The sequence below is a fragment of the Apium graveolens genome, chromosome 9 (genome assembly GCF_009905375.1).
Source record: "Apium graveolens cultivar Ventura chromosome 9, ASM990537v1, whole genome shotgun sequence".
Classification (NCBI taxonomy): domain Eukaryota; kingdom Viridiplantae; phylum Streptophyta; class Magnoliopsida; order Apiales; family Apiaceae; genus Apium; species Apium graveolens.
The window spans coordinates 200,058,888-200,086,614 of NC_133655.1; the positions used below are offsets into that span (position 1 = coordinate 200,058,888).

At 35.7% G+C, this 27,727-nt stretch overlaps 1 protein-coding gene across 1 annotated transcript in view; it reads left to right on the forward strand.

The window, feature by feature from the left end:
* The window catches only part of LOC141685859 (uncharacterized), an 87,637-nt gene extending 71,808 nt beyond the window's left edge, over positions 1 to 15,829 (forward strand). The window contains exons 2-4 of the mRNA XM_074490937.1: positions 13,832 to 14,051; positions 15,758 to 15,768; positions 15,815 to 15,829. Of these exons, the coding sequence (XP_074347038.1) occupies positions 13,832 to 14,051; positions 15,758 to 15,768; positions 15,815 to 15,829 (246 nt within the window). The remainder of the gene's footprint in view (positions 1 to 13,831; positions 14,052 to 15,757; positions 15,769 to 15,814) is intronic.
* Positions 15,830 to 27,727: the final 11,898 nt, after the last annotated feature.

The window sequence follows — 27,727 nt, forward strand, 5'->3', positions numbered from 1 at the left end:
AAGACTAAGTTCTGATGAACATCTCGAACTTGATGAGGAAATTTCAAGACAGTTATTTCTGAAAGAAAATCCAGGAATGGACTTTGAGAGTTTAAAGGAAGAAGAACCTAGACTTAAGTTAGAAAAAGTCAACTTCAAATCTGAAGCTTCTGTTGTTGAAAAAAAAATTCCTAAGGCTAAAGGCATTGTGATAAAAGAAAGGGTAAATCCTAAGGCAACCAAGGCCAAATCACAATTGCAGATAGATCCAAGGTCCAAGGGCAAAGAAAAAGTTGGTGAACCTGTAAAGGTTTATGTGCCTGCTATGGATGAAGAAATATATGATGCTAATCTTACTCTGGTTTCAAAGAAGATTTCTAAGACAACCTCTGACATGGCTCATGTTGTTCAGAGTCAAGATATAGTTAGTTCTGATATGACAATGAAGCAAGCAACCTCTGACATAGCTCAAGTTGGCTTGATAACAGAAGATAAGTTAAAGGAAACCTCTGACATTGGTCATGTTAAATCCTCAAAGTTACTCCTACCAGGATTCACTAAAGCTAAACTGACTCAACCTTTGAAGGCTCCAGCAAGTGGTTTTAAAGCAAGAGTGGTTACAGGAAAGGAAGCAAGAGATAAATCTGGATTGGGTAGTGTTGATGAAAGAAGAGTGCAAAACACAACCAATGATCCAACTTCCTTAAGTGAACCAGGTGTTGGAGCAACTCCTGAAAGATTGAATCGACTTGAATCTGTACGGATGGTTTACCATACCTTCTTGAAAGAACACATCTTGTTATATTTCATGACAGATGGAAGGGTTTACCATATTAGGCAGAATGCCATACCACTGAAGTACTATGAGGAACTAGAACATGTTCTATTTCTACTTCAAGTGAAGAACAGATTAACAGATAGTGCTGCAAATTATTTGAAGATTCAAATTCAGAGACAGAAGAAGCTTTATTCTGTAAGGTCTGACAGCACATACTGTCCCAAGTACAGAGATCACAAGGGTGATATTGTCGAGATGAAGCCTAACTCTGCTAAGATTATAACTACCTTTCTGGGTTATAAGGCTGTAGAATTTAATCTTGAGTCTGACAAGGCATATTTGATCAGACTGGATCAGGACATAAGGAAAGCTAAAATAAATGATCTCAGGGCTGCTATCTTTCAAATTGGTGAAGATACAGTTGAATTGAAGAATGCTAAAAGGAGGATAATTGATGAACTCAAATATGCTGAGAGATGTTTGTTAAAGAACTATCTCAGAACAACTCCTGATATCGAAGAGATCAGTAATTGAAGCCAAGTCAAGATCTACAACTGCTCAAATTCTGATGTGTATACAGACTGAAGCTGTTATCAGAAGTTAAAGTTGGTAAAGCTTTAAGGACTGTAAGTTGTAGTTATCTAGTAAAATTCTCATGCATTTGTACTTAATGTTTTTAACATCATCAAATATCTGTTAAACTTGTATATTATGCTAATTTACAAGTTGGGGGAGATTGTTAGATATATTTGATAATGTCATGTCTAATATGATTTGTGTTTAGTTTTCAGATCTTACTTAAACAGGACAAATCAGTACTTAACTGGAAATCAGTACTTATACTGAAGTCAGGACTTGAGATATCAAAACTTAAGTTATCAGTACTTCAGTTATCAGGAGATATTTATCAGGAGATAATATCAGAACTTAAGGAGACTTTCAGATAAGGAAGGCGACTGATTGAAAGGAAAGAAGATCAAGACAAATGCAAGAAGAGATATGCATGCAGAAGGAATTCTATGAAGAATAGAATACTTGGAAGAAAAGATTACTGATTGATATATTTTAGGAAGCAGAATTATATTCCATATCAATTAGAAGATTATCTTATAACTGTGTAGTATATAAACACAGACATAGGGTTTACACTATATGTGTTATCATTATCGAGAATAATATTCATTGTAACCCTAATAGCTCTCGTGATATTTTGTTCATCACTGAGAGAGGACAGTTCCACATTGTAATAGAGTTTAATAAAGTTTGTTTTCTGTTACTTGTGTTCTTTAAATTCAATTTGATTGTGCTATACACTGTATTCAACCCCCCTTCTACAGTGTGTGTGACCTAACATATTGTTTCAAATTTATGTAGATGATATTATATTTGGCTCTACAGATGAAAAACTTTGCAAAACATTTGCCAAATTGATGCAAAGTAAGTATGAAATGAGCATAATGGCAGAAGTAACTTACTTTCTTGGTTTACAAGTTAGGCAAGTTAGTGATGGAAAATTCATTAGTCAAACCAAAAATATTTTTGATCTTTTAAAGAAGTTTGATCTAATGGATTGCACATCTGTAAAAACTCCCATGGTCACTGCAACTAAACTTGAATTAAACAATACTAAAAAGTCTATGGATATTTCAAGCTATAGGGGCATGATTGGCTCACTTCTGTACTTAACAGCTAGTAGGCCAAATATAATGTTTGCTACTTGTCTTTGTGCTAGATTTCAGGATGATCCTAGAGAATCTCATTTAGTAGCTATTAAGAGAATTTTCAGATATCTCAAGGGAACACCAAAACTTGGCATTTGGTACCCTAGAGATTCTAGTTTTGATCTAACTGGTTATTCATATGCAGATTATGCAGGTTGTAAAATTGATAGAAAAAGTATAACAGGAACCTGTCAATTTTTAGAAAACAAGCTTGTGTCCTGGTTTAGTAAAAAGCAAAATACAGTTTCTACTATACAGCTAAAGCTGAATATATTGTTGTTGGTAGTTGTTGTGCACATATTTTATGGATGCGAAACCAATTATTGGACTATGGTCTACAAGTGGACAAAATTCCTACTTTATGTGATAACACAAGTGCAATTTCCATCACTGAAAATCCAGTACAGCATTCAAGAACAAAGCACATAGACATCAAGTACCACTTTATTAGGGAACATGTGATGAATGGTACTGTGGAACTTCATTTTGTTTCAAGTAAAAGCAGCTTGCAGATATCTTTACCAAGCCACTTGATGAATCCACCTTTTCTAGGTTGGTAAGTGAGTTAGGTATGCTTAATTACTCTTAAATCGTTACAGATATTTTGGCAAGTTGTAATGCAGCCAGAAACTTAATTGATTTTTCTGTTTTGGATGAAATTTTGGCGAAGTCAAAATTTACATCCGGACGGATGCTCATTATCCATCGACTTTGATCATCCGTCGGAATAGAATAGCTTAATAAAAATCAATTACTTTTCTGGATTATTTTATACCCGGCGGATAATTGTTTTATTCTCATCCGTCGAATTGCTTTCATCATGGCCGTTGGAACTCTGAACATTATTCATCGGATATACTTACAGTCTGTAAGTATATCACAACGGAAAATTGACAGAATTTTGACAGTTTATTTATTTTTAAACGGCTATTTTGGGCTATTTTGATTGGTTACTTTATTTCACTTTATTACTTTTGACAGTTTATTTATGAGATAGTATAAAAGTAATATTCATTTTCATTCTTTTCTTTTATCATTCTCAAGTTAATTGCTCTAACTCTCTTCTTCTCCAAAGAAAATACTCTATCTCTCTCTGCAAATTCCCTTACTCTAACAATGGCACCAGTGGTCAAAATCATGTCTCAGTCTGAATATATCTATGAGAAGAACAACTTTGTAGCTCTTGTGAACAAGGAAATTCCGGCGTCTGAAGATTTTCACAAAATGATGGATTTTGTGAAAAGTTGCAAACTCAGTTATGCGATGCTGGAATCACCCACAATCTACTGTGAAGTTATGGAGGAGATATGGACAACTGCTGTGTACCAGTCTACAGACAAAACAATAACTTTCACACTCACAGGTAAGCAATGCTGCATTAACAGTGACAAAATTCAAGCGTGCTTTAAGATTCTTGAAAACACTACTACTGTTCCACACACATATGCTAATTTAGTTACCATGCTTAATTCTATTGGCTATGCACTTCCTACCTCTAAGTTAAGTGATATTAGAAGGGTAGGTCTTAGAAAGGAATGGAGTTATTTGTGTGATGTAGTTACCAAGGTGTTTTCTGAAAAAATAAGTAATTTTGATTATGTCAATACTGCCATGCTTAATATGCTTTATATGCTAGTTACCGATAATTATCATAATTTCAGTGAAATGGTCATGTTTGAATTAGGCTATAAGGTAGGGGAAGTTAATAAGAGAGGTAAAAGTGTCTATTATGCTAGATTCTTTATGATTCTTGCTAACCATCTTATTGAGAATATTGTTATTGAGAACCCAACCAATAAAATGGATTGTTGGGTTCAAGAAAGAAAAATAATTGCAGATTTGAACAGAGCAAGTCACCATAAAGAGGTGCTCATCTTCTACTTTCCAATCATGGAGGGCCCTCAGGTAAGTGAGGTAAGCACCATTGTCACTACTCTTCCAACCTCATAAATTTCTTTGCCTTTAAGTGTAGCTATGGCATATGTGTCAATGACCCAACAGATGCCTATCCAAGCTACCAAAACAAAATCTTTAAAATCAAAAACAAAGAAAGCCCCCTTTGGTTTCTCTCAAAAGAAACCAGTTGCAAAATCTACCAAACCTAAAGAGGGGAGTGGGAAGGGTGGTGAGATAGGTGAGGGACAGGGTGAAAATCAAAGAAACCGTAAGGATAAGGTTGGTGAGGTAAGTGTACCCAAACCTAGCCACACCACAATTTCCCAACAAACTGTGGTAGTTAATAAGGAAATTAGCACAACTCTAGTTTCATCCTCTCAAAAGGATGTTAATATTGAAACAAGCTCCCAACCAGGAGCACAGGCCAGAAGGGTAAGGGACACTAGTTCACCTCAAACCTATGCCAGAAAGAAGAGATCTAAAACCCTTGGGGATGTACAGGGAACACACACAGTGCAAACTGAAGCTAAAGACTCAGTCACTGCACCATCTCAAAGTCATTTTTATGTGGATCCAAAATCTAGTGCAAGTGAGCATCATCTTTTGGATGATTTGTTGGCTCACTTTCCAATTCTTTCAGGAATTGTTGAAACATTTGTCCTAAATTTTCATCAATCTGCACAGAGTCCACAATAGTTTCCACTCCAAACTCATTCATTTCTTCTATCCTGATGGATATTGTTCATCCGTCGGTTCATTATTGTATCCCGACAGATGTGCCTAAAAGAAGCCATCTGTCGGCTATCCTAACTACTATCCCGATGCATGTTTCTCATCCGTCGGTACTCTCTACACACACTGAAATTTCAACAATTATTACAAATGTAGATGAGTTAGTAGTTGTAAAATCACTCTTAGGACTGAGGGAAGGGAGTGAAATGAGTGAGAGGTTGGGTTGCTCCCAGGAAAAAGGAGAGGAAAAGAGTGAACTCATGCAGGCTATTTTTTCTAGCCTGGCAAAAGAGAGTGAGAGGAGTCCCACCTTAGAAGGTGAAGGTGATGGTGTGAGGGTGGTGAACCATGGGGAGCCCTTGATGCAACAAAAGAGAGAAAATGAGAGAAATATAGGTACATGAGTTAATAAGGATGGAAACCATTGCTAGTGAGTCAATGAATGTCAGTGATGCAGAAAGGGAAAGACTATTTCAGCAAGAATATCAAGCTGTCATAGATTCTATCTCCCTGGATGCTTAGACATTTACTCATGATGTTCCAGCTTACCAAACTCTAGCTAGACAGGGTAATGAGGATGTTGAGAGGATGATGAACCTGGTGCATACAATTTCTTCATTACAAAGGGCAAAGGATGCAATCAGTGCTATGCCATCTACAACTGGTAGTGATCCTAAATTGGCTGAAGACTCTTTTGGGGATAATGGTGAGGATGTGGAGGATGACAACATGATCATAGGGGGAGATGCAGATATTCTTTCCTGGATGATGACTAAAGAATTTTCATATTCACATCTCCAATCCACCTTATTCAAGCTAATTCATGACACCCAAACATCAATTCTGGCATCCACAAGTGCCAGCACTAAAAGATTACTCACAACGCATCTTGAAGCTTTATAACTACATAAAATTCAAGCTCTCCAACACAGTCAAAGTGTGGATGAAATGAAGCAAGAAATTTCTGAAGTCAAACAAGATTTTGTGGCTAGGTTGGATGCCAGACTTCGAGGAACCACCATGACTGAGATAGCTCAAAAGCTAAGGAAAGAAGCTGATCTAAACAAGAAGGTTGAGGCCATGGACTCTAGGTTGTCTAATGTGGAGAAGTTAGTGGCCAACATACTTGCAAATCAGGAAGCTCATACTGCTTTGCTCCAACAGTTAGTGGCTGCATAACTCCCTTCTTCTCAACAACTTGATGCTAACAAAAAGGGGGAGAAAGGCTCATCAAGTGATGGGGAGAAACTGCTCAAAATTCAAGTCAACAAAGTAATTGTACCAACAATTTCTTTCACTAAGCCATTAGCTATTGATAGCATTGATCTCATCAATCTAGCAGCAGCAAAACTGGAATCAAATGACAAACTAACAAAGATTGATGTAGCAGCTATTGAGAAGGAGCTAAATGATAAATGGAAGAAGATTGATGCAGATATTCAAAAGAAATTTGGTCAGAGACAGAAACCAGACAAGATTTTTCATCACCACTCACAAGTCACACAAATCCCAGTGAATGAAATAAGTCCTGGTAGCTTGGAAAAGGCTAAACTTCATGCATCAAATCTCCAAAAGCCAATCTAATTCTGAAACCTAAAAGGAACTATTCAAAGTTCTCAGCCAAAAACCCTATGGATCTTATGTTTGAGACACCTAGGCCAGATGAAAAGAAGCTGTTGGAAAGGTCAATTGCATTCTACAAAGATCCATCTAATTCAGTTCAAAAGAAGAGAATTGCCTAAATTTACAGGAATGGAAAAGAGATATGTGTGGTGGCTGGACAACCTCTATTTGTAGAAGCTAAGAAGGAAGAAAAAGAAAGGATCAAACAAGAAAAGAAGCAGGCTGCTTTAGATGCAAAGAAGCTCAAACAAAAGAAGCAGCAAGCTGCTATACTGGCCAAACTTTAAGCTGTCAAATCTACAACTGAGATTTCTGAAAAACCACATGTGATTACTGAAGCTCAAGATCAACAAATGCAACAGAAAAGAAAATTCAGATACAAGCTTCACTCCAAAAGAAAATTGGACTTTAGTGATAAGGAAATGGAGGACTACATTCCCAAACAGTCTATAACTTCAACTCAAACATCCCAACCCTCAGTGATATATGAGGAATTCAAGGTAGACCAATCAAAGAACTTTCATGGTGAACCTATAATTCCCAAGGATGAACCAATAGATTGGGAAAGCTTTCCAATTCCTGAATTCAGTCTACTATCTTCAACAAGCCAATGAAAACAAAAACTAGAGTAACCAGGAAAGTGAAGCCTGTGACTTTCAAGTCCAAGACCCTAACCGAATCTCAACCTACAGTCAACAAGGGAGATCTATTATACATCTGTGACATCAAGGAGTTTTCTGAAATAAACCTCTACTTGGATGAATTGGAAGAAGTAAGAGGGGTTGATGCTCATAGACATCTTCCTGAAAGGCTAGTTCAAGTATAAGGGAGGGAAAGAATTCACATGACCACTTCACATGATTCTTCAGGAAAGCTGCTCTGTACTGATTAAGATCTTCTCATCCTTCAAGAAGAACTTTGGTTTCAACATAATTGCAAAGAAGTTGGTTCTAAAGAAGATAGAAGATCTAAGGAGTGATAAAGCCAATAATGCACTTCCAAGATCTCTTACAATTCCATTCACAGGAAAACGAGTGCATTTAAGGCCTTATTGGCTGATGGAATTCAGAGATGATAAGGGAGTTAGAAGAATCTTCAGACTGGATGATCAATTGAGCATCTCTAGAAATGAGACTCTTTTGGAAATTCAAGAAAATCTGGATCTATCTGAAGCTGATGAACTTGAATTCCACAGATAACTCCAGAATCATTAAGAAGAAAACAACAGGAATCTTGGGAAGAAATCCAGATAATCAAGGAAATAGAATCATCTGCTTAGACTAGAGGAGCACCTTGATTATGATTATGAGAAACCAAGAGTAGCAAGTAGAAAACTTAACTAAGCAAGTTTATTTTCAGAGAAACATATCAAGCTGTATTCTGCAAGAATTTCTCTGTAGTTTGTTTGTTCAACTTGTAAAGCAGCGGTGAGCTATTCAAAGCTTCACAGAGTTCTCATTCTGATATATATATATATATATATATCTGGTGGATACATTCAAATCCACCAGAAAGTTTTAAAGCCTTATGTTTTATTACTTGGTGTTTTGATTTCAATTATCTTTCTATTCAGCACTTCAGCAAATCAAACACTGTTATATGTATTGAGTTAGAATATTTTTAAAAATCAAGAAAAGAAGCCAGAATTAAATTCAACCCCCCTTTTGTAATTCTTGTTGTATTGTTAGGGAATAACAGTAATATGGGGTTGAACCCTCATATTCTTCTCCTTGCAAGTTCGACGAAGATCGTCCGAGCATAAAGTTGGTTTTAACATTTGTGACCGTCTGTGGGAACGTACAAGCAATCCTAAACAAAAATCCAAAAGATTGTCATATCTCGGTGGAGGATAATCTGAGGTTGGCTGGAGAATGTTGTTCACTGTAAATTGTGAAGACATGTAAACGTTTTAGTCACAGTCAATCTACATCTTCAGAAGCAATGAAATGAACATATTATTGTGCAAGACATGTCTCTACATAACAAGACTAAGTCACTTTAACAACCCTAAAATTTAGTTGTATAATAATCTTCTTGTATTTTGTAATTATATTTCTTGAGTCTGTAAAAGTACTAGGGAGATTAGACTGGAGGATTTTTCAATGAACAACCATCAAGCTAATGAATAAACTCTGGAAGAAGATCAAGCCTGATCCTGCCTTAGAGAGAAGTATAGAAGTTTGGAATTGAATAATGTTATTTTGGAAAAATTCTTTAAGTCATATATCGACAAGTCACAAATCAAGATGTACAGGGATGTCTATCGAGAAGTCAAAAATGACTTGTGGAGAAGTCACTCTACTTTTAGAGATATCACTATGCTTGTAGGGAAGTCCAAAAAGGTATCGATAAGCCAAACTACTTGTAGAGAACTGGAGATATTGACAAGTTAAAAATATATGTAGAGAAGTGGAGATATTGAAAATTCAAAAGCCCATAGAGAGAATTAGTGTGACGCCCTCCAAACCCGGGTCATAAGTTAGGGTTCACAACACACACACACAATACAAACATGTATATTAAATAATAAATGCAATGATCCTACACTACTCAACCAGGGATCGCAACAGGTTGAAGTATGAAAACAAGCCACAATCTTAACTTACACTACATCGTACCAAATCTCAACTAGTTTAACTTACAACTGATAATATAACATTCTTACAAACATGCAAAACTCAAGCTAAAGCATAAAGCTCCTGCTAGCTCGATCCAACTCAACCTGGAATCGTAGCTCGCACACTGGTCTGTGGATCCGCGCTACCAACAATTTCCTTCTTAACTAGAAAAAAACATAAACAGATTTGCAAGAGTGAGCTAACTAGCTCAGCATGTCACAATGACAAAAACTGAGGATAAGCAATGATCAAAATGATATGATTCATAGGAATCAAGTTTCTTATTAAGCAATTATTAGAATTGGATATTCACTTTAATTTAAAAAAAAAACAAGGTTAGGCTGCTGATCGGTCACGCACTAACCCGAGAAAGGCACACAACTCTACTCTATATACTGGATCCAAGGCACACATTGGCCCAATACGACCACGAATCTGGTCTATATTTAGAAAACTATCTAATTCTATAACAATTCAATATTGTTGTGCAAGACATGCCTATATAATAACAAGACTAAGTCACATTGACAACCCTGAGATTTAGTTGTATGATGATCTAAATCTGTATTATGTATTGTATTTCTCGAGTCTATAAAAAGGTCAAAAGATTAGACTGATGTATTTTTCTGTAAACAGTTTCAAGCCTAAGAATAAACTTTGGAAGAAGATCAAGCAAAGATCATGCCTCAGAGAAAAGATGTAGAAGATTGGAGTTGAATAAATCTGTTTTATGAAAAATATTCTAAGTCAAGATATCGACAGGTCACAAATCAAGTTATAGAGAGAAGTTATTCGAGAACTCCAGAATGACTTATCGAGAAGTCCAAAATGGCTTATAGAGAACTCAGAGATATCGACAAGTCAAATGAAGATGTGAAGATTGGAGATATCGATAAGTCATTTCTGCATGTACAGAACTCAGAGATATCGACAAGTCAAATGAAGATGTGAAGATTGCAGATATCGACAAGTCAATTTCTCATTAGAGATCTCAGAGATATTGACAAGTCAAAATGCATTTAGAGATCTCACAGACATCGACAGGTAAAACTCTACATGTAGAGATCCAGAGACCTTGACAAGTCAAGTACACTTATAAAGAACTCAGAGATCTCGACATGAAGCTCAAATACAGTAATGTGGAAAAGTTAAAGATTCAAGATTATCAATCAATAAATGATCTATTCACTTAGATTGAAAAGTCTACAAAAACAACATGAAGAGTGCAAGATCAAGGACCAAGATTAACTGACAAAGGATGGTCACAAACCTACAAGATTTGCAAAGATTTACTGAGCCAACAATAGAAAGAATTAGAGATAGCTTAGAAAATGGTTTAGTACATCTTATTGCATGCTGTGTAAACCAGTGTTTTACTAATCTATAAAGTAAATACTAGTCCTTTGTTTTTAAAGTAACAAAACAGATCTAAACTTTCTTGTACTTTCTCAAGAAAGAAGCCGAATTCTTATATTTTTTTAAGAACCCAGAATTTGTAGCAAGACAAACTTAATTAATACAAATTAAGTGAGTTTTGAAATATTGTGCTTGTTGTTTTCATTCTGCTAACATAATATCTTTACAAATTGTAAACTACTTTGTTCACCATATTCAAATGAACTTTAAAATGCTAAAAATCAATAAAACACATTCACCCCCCTTTGTGTTGCACTTAATATTAAACAAATATGACAAACAATATAATTCAATAAAACAAGATCATAATCAATATTGATAAGACATTTGTCTCAAAGCATAATGCAATTCATGAGTATTATGAAGGTCTATCAAGGTGTGTATGAAGAATGGCTTCAAGCCTGTAAAAGAATCAGGTAATAGAGGAACAACGGTTTAATAGTTATACAAGGTTTGGTTCTCTAATGTCACAAGGTATCGTAAAAAGTATGAGTGATTGCATGTTAAGCAATTCTATTTTAGTGATTGGTGTATGGTGTAAATGTATTTGTGGAGTAGTATCATAATTATATAGTTTGGTATTGGGGAATTCAAAATATCAATGGTTCGCAACGAATAAGGCTTACAGTTCAGGTATTAAATAATATGAGCAGGGTTTAGGGTTAAGAAATTCAAAGCACTTGCAATATAAATCAAGAACTACCCGGAATACTTGCAACATATCTCAAGAAGGTTCAAGAAGACTTGCCTTATCTTAACTGATTTCTTCTTCACTTACACTCGTCTATCGGTTCTATTCACTAACTACTTGCTTTCCTTTTTTATGCTTCGCTTCCTCTGCTAGACATCACAATTATCTATCAATACTCAATCTCATACGATTTTAATCGTCACACACACATTACAAGCTTCTATCTACCCTTCATTTTACCCAAGTCTGACGTACGTATTGAAAGTTATGACGAAAACAGTCAAACAATATGCACGACTTATAACACATCATCCAGGTAATACATAACACATAACACGTAAGGTATTCGATAAAAATAATTTTTTTCAAAGAAGGTTCGGGGTTAAAATAATTTTTATGGCATTTAATACGAATTTTTAAACATTTTTTAGAATTTAAATGGATAAGAGAATCATTTTATAATTAAATAACAAGGTTCAAATACCCGAAACTGCCTTCAAAGTCATTTTCAAATAATTATCGAGCATTGAACAAAATTTAGAAAAATATTTTAAAGCTCCAAACTATATTTTTCTGAATTTATAAATCAAAAGGAATAATTAAATCCAATTAAATAATCAATTAAAATTAATTAGTAAGAAATTAAATTAATTAATCAATTAATATTTAAATTAATTGACCAATTAAATAATTAATTATCAACTAAATTTAATTAATTAAATAATTCATATTTATTTTTGAATTTATAAATAATTAAAATAAATTTTAGAATTAAAAATAAAGATTTTTAAATTTTTAAATATTAAAAAAAAATTGAAATTAAAATAAATGAATAATACAATTTTTAAAGTTTTTAAAACTAAAATCCTGGAATTTGTAAATTTTTCAAACTATTGGGTGATTTTTGAAACATTTTACAACCCTGGGGGCGAAATGGTAATTTACCATCTTCACCCCTTCCTCTCGCCGACGGTCGCCATTAACGGCGACACTGAGCTTTCCGGCGACCTTCAACACGACCCAGAAATGCACCAAATTAACATGACTTGCTCTACTTGATTCCAGAAACACAATCATGCCAATAAAACATCCATTCGATTCCTGGATAAGCCGAAAAACCTGCTCAAACTTTCCCGGCGACACCACTGTCGTTTTCCAGCGAGGTCGATCCCGGAATCGTTTGGCCTTCAAACTTGTATCAATCAACTTTTTTCCTTACGATCTACTTGCTGGTACGATGTAATTAGACTAATAACTCTCGAATCAAAAACGCCTAATTCCAATTAAGATTATTGATAGTATATAAACCCTAATTTCATGAATTCAAACATTAAACAATTATTTCTCGGTGATATGAAGCTCAAAATCAGTCATATAATATATCATATTGACCAGAATTCAATTATCTATAACATGCAATCATCAAAACACATAAACAACATCAAAATCAAAAAGTCAAAATTTAACTTTAATTAATTCAAATTTAATTAAAAATATAGGAATTAACCTGTCGATTCTGCAGGTGTATGGATTAAAGAACTTGAATCTACTCGTCGATAGCTTCATTTTGGTTACTCGCACTCCAAGATTTGACTTCGATAACGCCATCAAATCTCCGTTTGATTATGACGCGAACGCGATGAATATTCGTATTTTTTATGGATAATGATGTAATTTTACTGTTTGTTTATGTTTATCTGTATAAAATAAGATACTGTATTGGATATTTATATTTACGAAATATTGGTATCCCGTTCGATCATATCGGATATAAAAATAGTATACCTAATAACTTAGTATTAGTAAAACTGATTCAATTCGGTACCAGTTTTAGGATAAACATCAAAACCGGGCTTTTAAATACAGTTCTGGGGCTCACCGATTTTGGTTACACGTACTACGAGAAGATAATATAATAGCTTAATCAAAATGTATTGTATATAAAAAATACGGCTTTATCAGTTTACCAGAACGAAAATAATATCGTAAAATTTGCACTGAGAACCGTACAGGTAAAACTGTACTCCGGATCGAAAAAGTTAAAACACGGAAAATGCTCGAAATAATCAAAACAGGCTAGAAATGTGTTTTCCCTTAACTTCCGGGTAATAAAAACTCCGATTGAGCAACCCGCGAGGAAGATGGGGCAGGATACCTGGAACGATAGGACTCTAGAGGACTTTGATCTGGATCTTATTGTTGCTACTCTGTGCCGGCCCGACACAAGATCAAGAGGGGCATGGTCGCTGAGTATTCTATGTTCCCGGCATCCGGCATGAACAGGCTTTCCCGTGCATGGAGCACTTTTATATGTACTAATATCATGCCATCTTCGCATGTGCATGAGGTTACTGTGGAGCGTGCACATCTGCTATAGGGCATTCTGCAGGGTGATTATGTAGATTTGGGGATGGTGATATACCAGGGGATTCTGAGGTTCCTGAGGGGTAGCACTGCGGGGTCTATTCCGTATGCGTCAGTGGTGACAAAGCTGTGCGTGGCAGTTGGTGTGCAGTGGTCGGCACATGAGCAGTTGCAGATTCCAAGTGCTCCAATCGATAGCACTACTTTGGCTACGATGCAGGAATGGGATGGAGGCAAGCCCGATCTGAAGGGGCTTGGGTATTCTTTTGACCACCTACCTGGTGGGAGGCCAGCTGCTGGTCAGGTGAGCAGGACTGCATGGAGATCTCAGTTAGGAGATGAAGGATGACCATCGCAGCAGCAACAGCAGTAGGAGGCAGCAGGAGCGGACATGGGAGCTGGTTTGAGTTTGACGCAGTATAGGCATCTCGCGAGGAGGATGGATGCGATGCACGACATCGATATTCGTTATGTACAGGATCTCACCCAGGCACTTGGGACTGCATTTAGAGCCACCGGAGTTGACATTCTGTGGCTAGTTTTTGGTGAGGATTCTGTGTATCCGCCTCCTGATATACCTGACACTCCACCCCTTGAGGGTGTGGATTCTGATTCAGAGTAGGTATGCCTGATTCCTTACTATTACCTTCACTGAGGACAGTGAATATTTTAAGTTTGGGGGTAGTAGTTGAAGGAATATGTTTGTGTGAGTCTCATACAGTTTGCATGTTCATGATAGTTTAGTTCATATAGTTTGCATATTTTTCCAAGTAGTTTTTTTATTTTGGTAGTTTTATGATAATTTGTTCATGTAGTCTCATGTATTTGCATTATAACATGATCCCTTAGATAATTTTTCCGATTGACTTGCGATATTGATGCTAGTGTAGAGATGTCGTATTTAGTGATGTTGAATCTTATTGGATTGATTTGCATGCTAGAGACACTTGTATTTCACTAAGTCTTATAGGTTGCTAGAGTGCTAGATCATGATCATGGTTTATTTGATTTGTCGAGGTTTAATCATTTATTTATATTTAGAATTTAGGGTATTCTCTTAATAATAAAAGACATGGATATTTAAAAATTGGAGAAATTGGATTTCATTGCTAGTTGTGTGGCTAGGTGTCAAATGGTTAGTAGCCGGCTCATATTTTTATGAGTAGTCTAGGGTTGAATGAGATGGAGCGAAACGCACTCATTCAGAAATTGTGAAAAAAAATGTGAAAAAAATGAAAAGAAAAAAAAATAAGTTTTATGTATAATTGATCACGAGTGGGCTCTTTAGTACTCGAGTTATTAAGTTCTTAGGGGACCTTGTGCCTAGTGACCTAAGGCTTTTATAGTCTGGGATCCGCTAACCTAACGCTCGCTACATGGGTGCTATTGTATAAGTCTTTTGTGGACCTCACTCATTGCATGATCAAATAAGCATACTTATGTTGTTTTGTTGTAAATAAAAGCATGAATCCGTATAAAACTCCGATATAAAAATAAAAGTGTTATAAGTTATTTTGAGTCTAGCTTTTTATTTTATTTATAAACTTGTGATTGCCTTGATGAGTAGTGAGTCATAATTATTGATCTAGTTGCGATACTATATCTGTAAGCATCTTCACACACACACGTCTCTAGTTTGTAAGTTGATTTGTATGATTTGATTGATCTTCATGTGAATAACTGCATTTGTTGATATATTGCTTGTTGGTTGGTTGAGTTATTCTATTGGGGATCGTTGCCTTCATATAGTTGCATTCATGCATTTTTGTTTCTCGTTGAATGAGTCTGTTTATGCTTGAGGACAAGCATCGATTCAAGTTTGGGGGTATGTTGAGTGGCATTTATGACACTTTATTATACTCTAATAAGCTTTGAATTGATGCATTTATACTCAAGTTGTTAAGTGTTTTAATGTGTTTTCTAGTATTTTGCATTACAGGTACTATTCAGGTAATCAGGTGAATTAGCATTATTTTGGTGTTAATTTGGTGTCCAGGTGGTGTTGGAATAAAAGCTTGTAGAAAGCCTGCTTGAAATAGCAAGATTTACGAAGAAATCTGAGTTTTTACCAGAGGGATGGCGCGCCCGCGCTGTAATAGCGCGCGGCCGCGCCGGGGTTCTAGAAATGCAGCGCGCCCGCGCCGAGGCCGAATTTCAGAATCCTGTTTCTACTACAATTCTAAAAGGGAAGGCTTCCAGATTGTTGAGGGTTGCTATATAAATAACTTTAGGTCATTTTTAATATATATCAAGTCAGAGACGGACCATAGCACAAGGAGAAGACGACAAGAGACCTTTAGCACAATTCAACAAATGCGAAGACGATCTTGTTTATTCTTGTGAATCTTTGTTTTGAGTTGTAATTTGGATGTTTTTTTTGTTTTGCTGACCCTATACTCTTGTTTGTAATTGGTTTTATTTATTCATATAAAGACTACGTTTGCTATATCATGTTTTCATCGGAACCCACGTTGATGATAAGTCTGATTATGGGCTAATCGTTATAGTGGGGTTCTAGCTGATTTATTAATGGATTTCTTTAGTTAAATTGTTTTGATACCTTAGTATGTGGTGATTGTATGATATCCTAGTATTGGTTGTACGTGTTCGTCTTATGAGCATCGCGAACTTATAAGATAGTGTGTTAATTCTTAATGAAGCGAAAGTGAATTTAAGGATTTAGAACTTGCCATGCTAGCATAGTTTCATGTATTTGTTATGCATGATTCGTAGGTAATTTTAACCATCTTACTTGCCCTATGTAATCAAGATAGATAACTTGTGCTTAAACCGTTATGTTGTCAAATTCTATAGACATATAGGGTCTCAATATAATTGGTGCCTATTCAGCTTCTATCTCTTTGTGGATGTCTGGTAGAATAGTACTCGTGCAACGAAAGTTGGCGTTTATTAGTTTCGTGTTATCTGATTAGTGTCAGCACTATTGCATGCTAAGGGTCAGAATAATAAAGTTATTGAATGAAGTATTTAATGAAGTTAGAATTCCATGTTTGTCATATATATCATTTCAGTCATTCTTATTCTCTTAGTTACAATTGTTAGCGTAATTCTTAGTTATAAACGATCTTAAATTGTTATAGTCTTAGCATTGGATAATAACCATACATTGTTGCTTAGGTGCATAAATCGAATAGTTAACCAATACAGTCTCTGTGGGAACGAACTAGAAAAGATTCTATACTACTCGTGAATTCGTATACTTGCATGTATTATTAGCGCGTGTTTAGCGACTAATAGTATACAAGGAAATTAATCAACAAGGCAAAGGTATTCAAGTTAATGAAGAATTTAGGTTAATCAAAATATTTTGCAAGAAAATTCATAAAGGTTCTATTAGGATTTACGAGATCATAGGGTGACAAAGGAAATAGGAAAGGTAATAGGGTATGAATCAGTCAAATTGTTATAAACAGGACGAACGGGGTCCAACAACAATTTACCACAAGAATCAATATTAGGGTTTCTCAGAAATCAATAACAGGTTTATCACAAGTATTAAAAAGGATCACTACTTTATCATGGCATTAGAAATATCAATTCATAAGACAAGGCGGAGTTACTTGCCTTAAATCGCTTTCCTGCTTTACTAAAATTGAAACTGAACTACTGATGCTGAACTACTGCCACCTAAATTTGGTTTCCCTTTTCTAGCCTGAATTCCTCCACTATTTGAATCTACAATTCTGAATGCCCCCGCTATCTGAATCTATAATCCAAAATATAATCCCTAATTAGATACTTATTTGCACTCGATGTTCCCTGAACGTTTAACGATTATCCCAACACGCATTAAAGCTTAACTTATATACACGAGTATATACTTAGTAGTATATACTTATATACCTAACACGTATATTCAAGCATAATCATAGAGTAATTATATAACACATAGCGAGTATATACTTGTATACTTAAATCTATATCTTAACAAAACAATCACGATCTAAATAACTCGACAACCAAACAACTATTTCTTCATTTTTAACTAAAAAAATTCGAACCAAAACAAATGGTACCAAGCTAATAAATCAACATGCAACCACTTAACTTGACATGCAACTAACCAAACATCTTTTAAACCCTAAATCAATCTTACACAAACCAATTAATTAGACTCTAAAATCAAATTGACTAAACAACTTGAATCAACCCTATTTAATGCCATATACCATTCGGCTTTTTCAATAAAATATAAACAATTTATCAAATATTGGCATGCAAGGTTCCATTTACAATTTAAACCTATTGTAATCCATTCAAAACAAGAACACTTCTTGAAATTATTTCTTTTAAATCAAAAACCGAACAAAAACATTATTTTTGAACAAAATCTTAACATGCATAAATCCAATCATTTATTTCTTTGAAAACCGAATGAAATCCATGCTTTTAATAATCAAAACTTAACTTATTCATACTTATCTACTCAAATATCCAACATAAACCAAATTCTATTTCCAAATTAAATAATAACCAAATTAACAACAAAACAACTTATAGAATCGACATGCAATCAATCAACCTAACATGCAATACTCTAAATCACAAATCTAACTTAATTTAACCCATGATCGAATCATTTAACCCATTTTCTTTTCAAACCAAACAAAATATAACTTGATTATACTTAAGATGTTACATGCATGCAAAGAAACCAAATCAAAAACAAAAGTTTATATATATATATATCATCAAAACCAATGAAATATTAAAACCCTTTTGTAAAACTCATTCATTCGAACCAAAAACCAAATCCCAAAACCTTTGTAAAAATTTGAATAAAAATCAAAACCCCTTTTTAATAGCAAAAAGTCGAACTTAGCTCCAAAACAAATCCAAGAAAATCACACAACTTATGTACTATACTCTCTCTTAAGATCATACACTAAGAAATTGTGTTTTCTTAGATATAACCAAGAGATGTGGGCAAAAACTTTCTTAAACACTTGCATGCAAAGAATATATGAATAGGGGATTGAAAATAATGAAGATTAATGGCAAGATCTTTAAATTCTAAGTAGATTTTGGTGTTGCATGTAGGAGATAGAGAGAGAAAGAGAGCTCGGTGAGAGAGAGAAGAAGAGCGGGAGAGAGAGAAGAAGGAGATGGGAGAGATGAAAAATGATGTGAATGAAGTGGTGTTAGAAATGACAAGCCTTTTGTTTGATTCTCCCATGTTCTTATATTAATGGAATTGTAAAATTACCAACCTACCCTTCTCACACTACAAGCACAAAATGTATGCAATGATGATATGATAATTTGGTTAGGTTGAAATGAGATAGTGGGGTGGTTAATGACACAACTACCCTTCTCTTATATTGTGAGTGGAAATGCATGCAAGGGAAATTAGGTAATCTAATAATTATTAATCTAATTAATTACAAAGAATATATTTTATAAATAAAGCCATAAATCTAAATGACAAGAGTGATATCATAAAATAGCTTAGAATTTTAGGAATTTAATAAAATTGAATTTGAAATTTATAAATACAAATAATTTTAAAAACAATTTTTTTAAAGAATTAAAACCTATATAATTAATGCACTTCTTATTTCCTAAAATTCTAAATAATATCATACAAGCATATAATCACATAATCGTGCACCTTAACATAGATTCACATATCACGTATCGTAATGAAATATACTTAATCATAAAATTTTCCTTTTTACTAATATTCATTCTTCATGTAACCGGTCGCGTCCTGACTGACGGCCTAACGCTGAGCGTTTTCAACTACGCTTCACAATCATTCTCTTTATACCAGCTGATACGTCAAACCAGAATATAATATTTATTTAAATATTTCGATTCTCACATAATAACACATAATTGACATAATTACACTTTACTCGCATAATTAATTCGCGAAACTTCCCATTCGTTACATAAATAATCAATGAAATATTGATTTCTAAATTTTATAAAATCCCAAAAAAATTATTGAAATTATAGAACCATAAAAACAATTTTAGAGGTAATCCAAATATTTATGAAAATAAATCTGCCAAAAACCACTTTTAAAAGTGAAAACGAAGCAATACGGTTCAACAAACAATTATACAAATAACCCTTGTAGACCAACAATCACATATAAATAATAATAAACAACACACAGCTATCAGAGCCAATGCACATATTTTATTTATTTAATCCATCAATAATTACACATTTAAATAATATAAAAATATACGAGTAGATATATCCTTCCCTCCTTAAAAAAGATTATGTCCTTATCATCTTAACTAATTAAACAAGTGAGGATATTTGTCAAGCATATCTGACCCTAACTCCCAAGTGGACTCTCTAACTCGAGGATTCCTCCAAAGTACTTTAACTATAGGGATAGACTTATTTCTAAGGACTCGTTCTTTACGATCTAAAATCTGGATTTGTTGCGCCATGTAGGACAAATCTGGCTGAAGCTCGATTGGTTTATATTCAATTACTTGATTCGAATCAGGGATATACCTTTTCAACATCGATACATCGAACACGTTATGGATATGCTGCAGCTGCGGTGGCAGTGCCAATTCATAGGCAACCTTACCTACCTTTTTGAATAACTCAAACAGCCTAATATACCTAGGGCTTAGCTTGCCTTTCTGTCCAAATCTAACCAATCCTTTCCAGGGTGAGACTTTCAACAATACTAGAGATCCTGTTTCTATATCCATATCCTTTCGATGCAAGTCTGCATTCTTTTTCTGTCTATCTTGAGCTGCCTCTAATCTTTTCTGAATCAACACTACTGCGTCATTGGTTTGCTAAACTACCTTAGGACCTAACAATTTCTTTTCTCCCACTTCAGCCAAATAGAGTGGGGGATCTACAGTTTCGTCCATACAAGGCTTCATAAGGTGGAATTCCTATACTGGCATGATAACTGTTATTATAGGAGAACTCAATCAATGGTAGGTGATCATCCCAGTTTCCTCTGAAATCCAAAGTACAAACCCTCAACATATCTTCTATGGTCTGAATCATTCTCTCACTTTAGCCATCTGTCTGAGGATGATAAGCGGTACTTATTTTCAACTTAGTTCCCAAACATTCTTGGAATTTTGTCCAAAATTTTGAGTTGAACCTTGAGTCTCAATCCGACACAATCAAAACAGGGACTCGATATTTGGTTACAATTTCATCCAAATACAACTTGACTAGCTTATCCAAAGAATATCTTTCGTTAGTTGGGAAGAAATATGCAGACTTCGTCACCCAAATATCAGCATGGTTTGATTTCATCTTTGGTAGTCCTTTTACAAAAATACCTCGCAATTTCTTCTCATTTCCACTGTGGTATCTCTAAGGGTTGTAACAATCTACTTGTCCTTTGATGTTTTGCCTTTATTTTTTGACAAGTGTGACATTTACCAACCAAATCAGCTATTTCCTTTTTCATTTCTGGTCAAACAAAAGTTCTCCTTCAGATCTTAGTACACCCGAGTGCTTCCAGGGTGAATAAAAAAACCTAGAATTATGGGCTTCTCAACATATTTCATTCTTCAGCTTAATCATATTGGTATCCGTGCTCTAGAGGAAAATCCAAACATACCTCTGTTGTCCTTTTGGGTACAAATTTCTTCTCAATTTAAACTATCCAATCCTTGATTCATAACTTTTTCTTAGCACTTCTTGATTCCTTCCATCAATTCTGACTGAAAAGTGATCTCATACAATTACTCCTTATTACCTCCTGGTACTCGAACTTCAATTTCTAACTTTTCCCATTCCCTTGCTTACTCATCAGCAATCTTAATGATATTAAATCTTTCTTTACTACTCAAGGCATCTGTCACTATATCGGCTTTTCCTGGATGTAATTAATAGAATAATCGTAATCCTTCATCAATTCCAACTAGAATTCATACTTTGAAACTTAGAATACAATTGCTTCTCTCTCAGCTTTTGTAGAGCAATCCTCAGACGTTCAGCTTGGTCATCTTTAATCTTCGAATATATGAGGATGTCATCAATAAATACAATCATAAACTTATCCAAGTACTCCTTATACACCCGATTCATTAAATCCATGAAAGCAGCTGGTCCATTGGTTAATCCAAATGACATCACCAAGAACTCATAATGTCCATATCTGGTTTTAAATGCGGTCTTTGCTATGTCCTCAGACTTGATCTTCAGCTGATGATAGCCCGATCTTAAATCAATCTTCGAGAAATAGCACGCTCCTTTAAGCTGGTCAAACAAGTCATCAATCCTGGGTAAAGGATACTTATTCTTGATGGTTAACTTATTTAACTCCCGAGAATCAATACACAATCTCATGCTTTCATCTTTCTTTTTTCACAAATAACACTGGTGCACCACATGGGGATACACTTGGCCTAACTACTCCCTTATCCAGAAGTTTCTGAAGTTGCTTAGCTAGTTCCTTCATCTCCACTGGGGCTATACGATAGGGAGCCTTTGAAACTGGTTTTGCTCTTGGAATTAGATCAATAGAAAACTCAATCTCACGATCTGGTGGCAATCCTGGCAACTCATCTGAAAAACATCCAGAAATTTCCTAACTATTAGAATTTCATCCAGATTAGGTGCCTCTTTCTCGGTATCTACAATATGGGCTAAATAGGCTTCGCATCCTTGTCTCAGCAGTTTCTTTGCTTTCAGTATCGAGAGAAATTTCTTTTCCTGCTTCTGTCTTTGATAATTTATCCTGACATTATTCTCTGTATACATCGCAATCTTCTTTTTCTTATAGTCAATACTTGCCTTATGCTGGGACAACTAATCCATTCCTAGAATCACATCGAACACTCCTAACTCGAAGGGTATTAAGTCTGCCGGAAAAGAATGCTCGTGGATTTCTAGTTGACACTTAGGACAAAATTGGCACTTGGCCTCACCATGGGAAACCTTGTCTTCTGAATCTCTTGTTCCTATTTTGGCCAAATCGCTTCGAAAACTTCTAACTGGATTCTTCTTGATCCGTCTTGTCAGTAACGCTTTCAAACTTTCTCTTCTTGTCTCCTTTTTCCTTGACAGCCAACTTCTGATCACTCTCAATTACTAGGGTGGCCTGAACTACGGAAGGGTACGTCTTGAGTTGCAATGCCACAAATCTACTATGAACTTCACGCTTCAATCCTTGTTGAAATCTTCTTGCTTTCTGAATCTTCGTACTCACATATCCAGGAGCTAATCGAGCCAATTCCGTAAACTAGGCCTCATATTCCGACACACTCTTTTCACCTTGTTCCAACTCAAGAAACTCAACTTCCAACTGATTCTGTAGATAATCTGGAAAATACTTCTCCAAGAACAACTCTATAAACCTGGTCCAAGAAACAGGACCCTCTCCTTCCAAAGCACAAGTGGATTCCCACCAATAATTCGCTTCACCCTTAAGAAAATAGCTCGCATAATCCGTTTTAGAATCATTACTTACTTGAATGAAGGTAAAAGCCTTTTCCATTTACTTAAGCCAAATTATGGAAATAACAGGGTCTACTTCGCCCTTCAACTCTAGGGGTTTGACAGATTGGAAGGATTTGAAACTAACGGTTTGGTTCGGCTCTCTTTGCTGATCTTGCTGCTGAAGTTGCAGCTGTTGTTGTATGAATTGCTGTTGTTGTTGCTGTTGTTACAGAAATTGCTGTTGCTGGAATTATTATTGTTGATGTGCCATCTGATTAGACTGTTGGCGCATCAAATCTAGCAATTCACCAATAGCTAGGCCCCTAACAGAGTCTCTACTAGAGGAATTAGACGGGATATTCTTCTTGGGCGGCATTCTCCTGAAACACAACAAAAGTTTAATATAAAAATTTTGCCGCCGCGTAGCAACATTTCTATGCATCAGGAGAATGCTGCCACAATTAAATATTCCTATCCTTATTTAATTAGGGTCCACCATGATGAATGGATAAATTTAACAAAAATAACAACAAATACAACAATAATAGTAACAACAATAATAACAGTGCAAAATTTTATAAAAACTAACAACAACTTTTATATAAAGGAACTACAATACAACAGCAGTGCAAATATCCAACTAAACAGCTACAGTACTACACTGATAATAAAACTGAGTACATAACAAAATTGGCTGTCATAACAGCCTCCGCCTAATACATGCTAAAATAACATAATGTACATATAAAACAACTACAGGAGTCCTGAGGAACCAGCTCTGAGCTCTGTTTATCACTGCTGCAACTCCGCTCTAACCACTACCACTACCACCGATCGAGCCCAACTCGAACATCAACCAGTTAACCAAGTCATGGTACTGATGGCCCTAAACTCAGAACTAATAAAAGGATTAATAGACCTAGCTCGCTCAATAGCAGTCTGAGTCAAAGTCCTCATTCGGGCTTGGATATCGGGTGAGGGGTTGGGGATACCCTGAAAGGGTTCAAATGGTACTCGATCCATATGCGTGGCTAGCTATGGGCTCTGCTTTCTAATAAAAGATCTGTTCACCGCCCGGTGAACATGATACGAAATCGGGGAGGAGGTACATGTAGGGGCAGAAGGAGGGACTGGAGGTCTAGGGAAATAGGAACTGGGTTCGTAACCCGGTGGAAAATCCCTAACAGCTGACACTGATCTATGTACCCAATGAGGACGAGCACTAGGTCCAGGTATATCTCTTGGAACAAACTGAGGCACTGGTGGGGGAGGCAAAGGGGTCTCCTAAGCTACAACATTTAGTGTCCTCTCCGAGTCTGAGCCGTCTGAATCAGATATGTTCTCCCGGGATGGAGAACTGGATATCACTATGGGCCACTGTCAATAATATAAATATACAAGAAAGACACAATAAGGTTAAGGTTGTTTTAGCAAAACATCAATAGATGACAGGGTAACGCCTTCGGAACCGTCGACTGACTCTAGGTTTGCTCTTGTTAGTCCCTTAACAATGAAGCAAGAATTACAGAAGGGGGTTGAATGGAATTCTTGAACCTTTTTCTTGAAATAAAAATGTTCAACTCGATTATTGATATATTTGTTTTGATTAGCACAATGCAGAATATAAACTTGAATGAATCAAAACATAAGTAATTAAAAATAAGAGTCTTTAAAAAACTTTCTGGTGGATTTAAACAATTCCACCAGAGATATATATAATATATCGAGAGAACTCTGTGTACAGAAGTGCTCACAGCTGCTTACAAAATAGAGCTACTGAGAATACAGGAAATGCTAAAGATTATGCTTACAAAGATTTCTCTGTTTTTGAGTTTCTCTCAGCTATCTCAGTTATTTTTCTATTTGCTACTCTCTTGGTTTATATAATACCAAGATTACAAAGTCAAAAAGACTGAACAAATATAAAATTTAACAGTCTTAATCTTTGCTGCTTTTTGTCCTCTATTACCCAGTTAATGGGCTCCCACAATGTGTTTGTATCCAACTCGACGGCTGTGTGTCAGCTTTCACTGTTCAACTGATGTTTGAATTCTTGATATGATCATCCGTCGACTTTCAGATCATCCGTCGATGACTTGATTGATCATCCGTCGACTGCTATGTTAAACATCCGTTGATAGTTATTTGATCATCCGTCGAAGGCTTTGTTAATCATCCGTCGGTAGCTATTTTGGCACTTGACTTCATTTCACTTATACAGAATTAAAAGACATTACTTATGTATAGTTAATCAACCTATTCTGCATATCTAGTTAAAGTCAACATGACTTATATGCTACTACAGATTCTATACAAAGGTGCATACATCACTGTGCTACAAACTTATTATTACATAAGCTACTCACTCGATGGATAATAAGTTAATCATCCGTCGGGACTATAATGAGTTATCCGTCGCGACTTTAATTCTTATCCGTCGAGTGCTACATTATTTCACTAAGTAAAATCTACTTAGATGTTTTGTTTATGAAATCATCAAGTACACAATATATGCACAACAATCTCCCCTAATTTATGTCTACTGGAATTGTAGCCATAAATTAAGAGATACTTGATGATAACAAAACATCCTAAACATATATCTTTAAAGATAAGTAGATAAAACTGAAAGTGCTTCAATTAAACAAAATGTACAAGGTTTGGCTCACAGTTAATTCAAGATGCTCCTCTAGCCTGAGCAGGTTTTTCTAGTTTCTTGAAGGTCTGGATCTTCTTCCAAGCTTTCTGTTGTTTTCTTCAATTTGATTATGGAGCTGCCTGTGGAATTCTAGTTCATCAGATTCTGAGAGATCTAGCATTTCTTGCATTTCCAAGAGAGTCTCATTGCTAGAGATACTCAATTGGTCTTCTAGTCTGAAGAATCTTCTCACACCCTTGTCATCCATGAATTCCATCAGCCAGTAGGGCCTTAGATGCACTCTTCTCCCTGTGTATGGGATGATTAGAGTTTTTGGGAGTGCATCTTTAGCTCTAGCACTCCTCAGCTCTTCAATCCTCTTCAGTACTAGTCTTCTTGCAGTTACATTGAACCCAAAGTTTTTCTTGAAGGATGAATAGACTTTGATCAACACAGCTTGGCTTTCTTGAAGTATCCTGTGAAGAGGCCACTGAATCTGCCTTCCTCCTTAGTACTTGAACACCAACCTTTCAGGTAGGTTTCTGTATGCATCAATTGCCCTTACTTCATCCAGTTCATCCAGATAAAGGTTTAGATCTGAGAATTCTTTGATATCACACAAGTACAAGTAGTCTACCCTGTTGACCTTGGGTTGAGCTTTTACTACTGACTTGGATTTGAGAGGTGACAGCTTCACTTTCTTGACTGCCCTTAATTTTGTCCTTTTTGGCTTGGTAAGGATTGGCAAGTTGAAGTCAGGAATTGGTAATTTATCCCACTCTATTGGCTCATCCTTTGGCACAATAGGCTCTCCATGTATGTTCCTTTAGGGGTCCACCACCCTTATGTCTTCAAATACCATAGAGGGCTTTGATGCTTGAGTTTTAGCTTGAGTGGATTCCTTAGGAAATTGATCTTCCAGTTCCTTGTCAACAACATCCAGTTTCCTTTTTGTTCTTCTAGCAAATTCCTTCTTTCTTGGGGATTTCTTCTATTCTTCAATCTTCTTCTTTGATTCAACAGCTTCAGATGGTTGAGAGGGAATTTGTTGAGAAGAGTTTACAGCCTGTAGCTTGGCCAAGATGGCAATCTGCTCTTTCTTTTGTTTAGATTTCTTTGCATCTAGAGTAGCTTGCCTCTTTTCCTTCTTTAATCTTGCTTTTTCTTCTTTCTTTGCTTGAGCAAATTGTGGATCTCCAGCTACCACACAAATTTCCTTTCCATTTCTGAATATCTTAGTAATTCTCCTTTTTGAGGCTGAATCAGCTGGATCTTTATACAAGACAATGTATCTTGACATAAGCTTCTTTTCATCAGGTTTGGGTGTCTCATACACAGTATCCAAGGGATTCTTCAAAGATGACTTTGGATAATTTGCCCTTGGTTTGAGAATTATTTCAGCCTTTTGTGATTTGATGCAGGAAGATAGTCCTTTCTCCAGATAGTTCATGCTCATCTCATTCACACTGATTGGCTTGACATGAGAGTGATGGATGGCTGACTTAACTGGCTCCTTGACTAGTTCAAACTTTTTCTGAATGTCCTCATCAATCTTTTCCCAGTTGATTAAATTCAACTTTCCTTTTTCAGCAACTTTCAAATTTGCTGCTGCTGCTTCAATTAGATCTATACCATCTGCAACTGGTGGCTTGGAGATAGTAATTGAAGGTACAATTACTTTGCTGATTTGTACTAGAAGTTTCTCCCCCTCTGTTGGTCCTTTCTCCCCCTTACTTGATTCTCTCTCCCCCTTTTTGTTATCATCAAGTTGAGGAGTTAGGCCTTGTGCTTTAGCCAGTTGCATGAGAAGATTTGTCTGAGTCTGTTGATTTTGAAGAAGAATAGCCACTGAATCTTCAATAACTT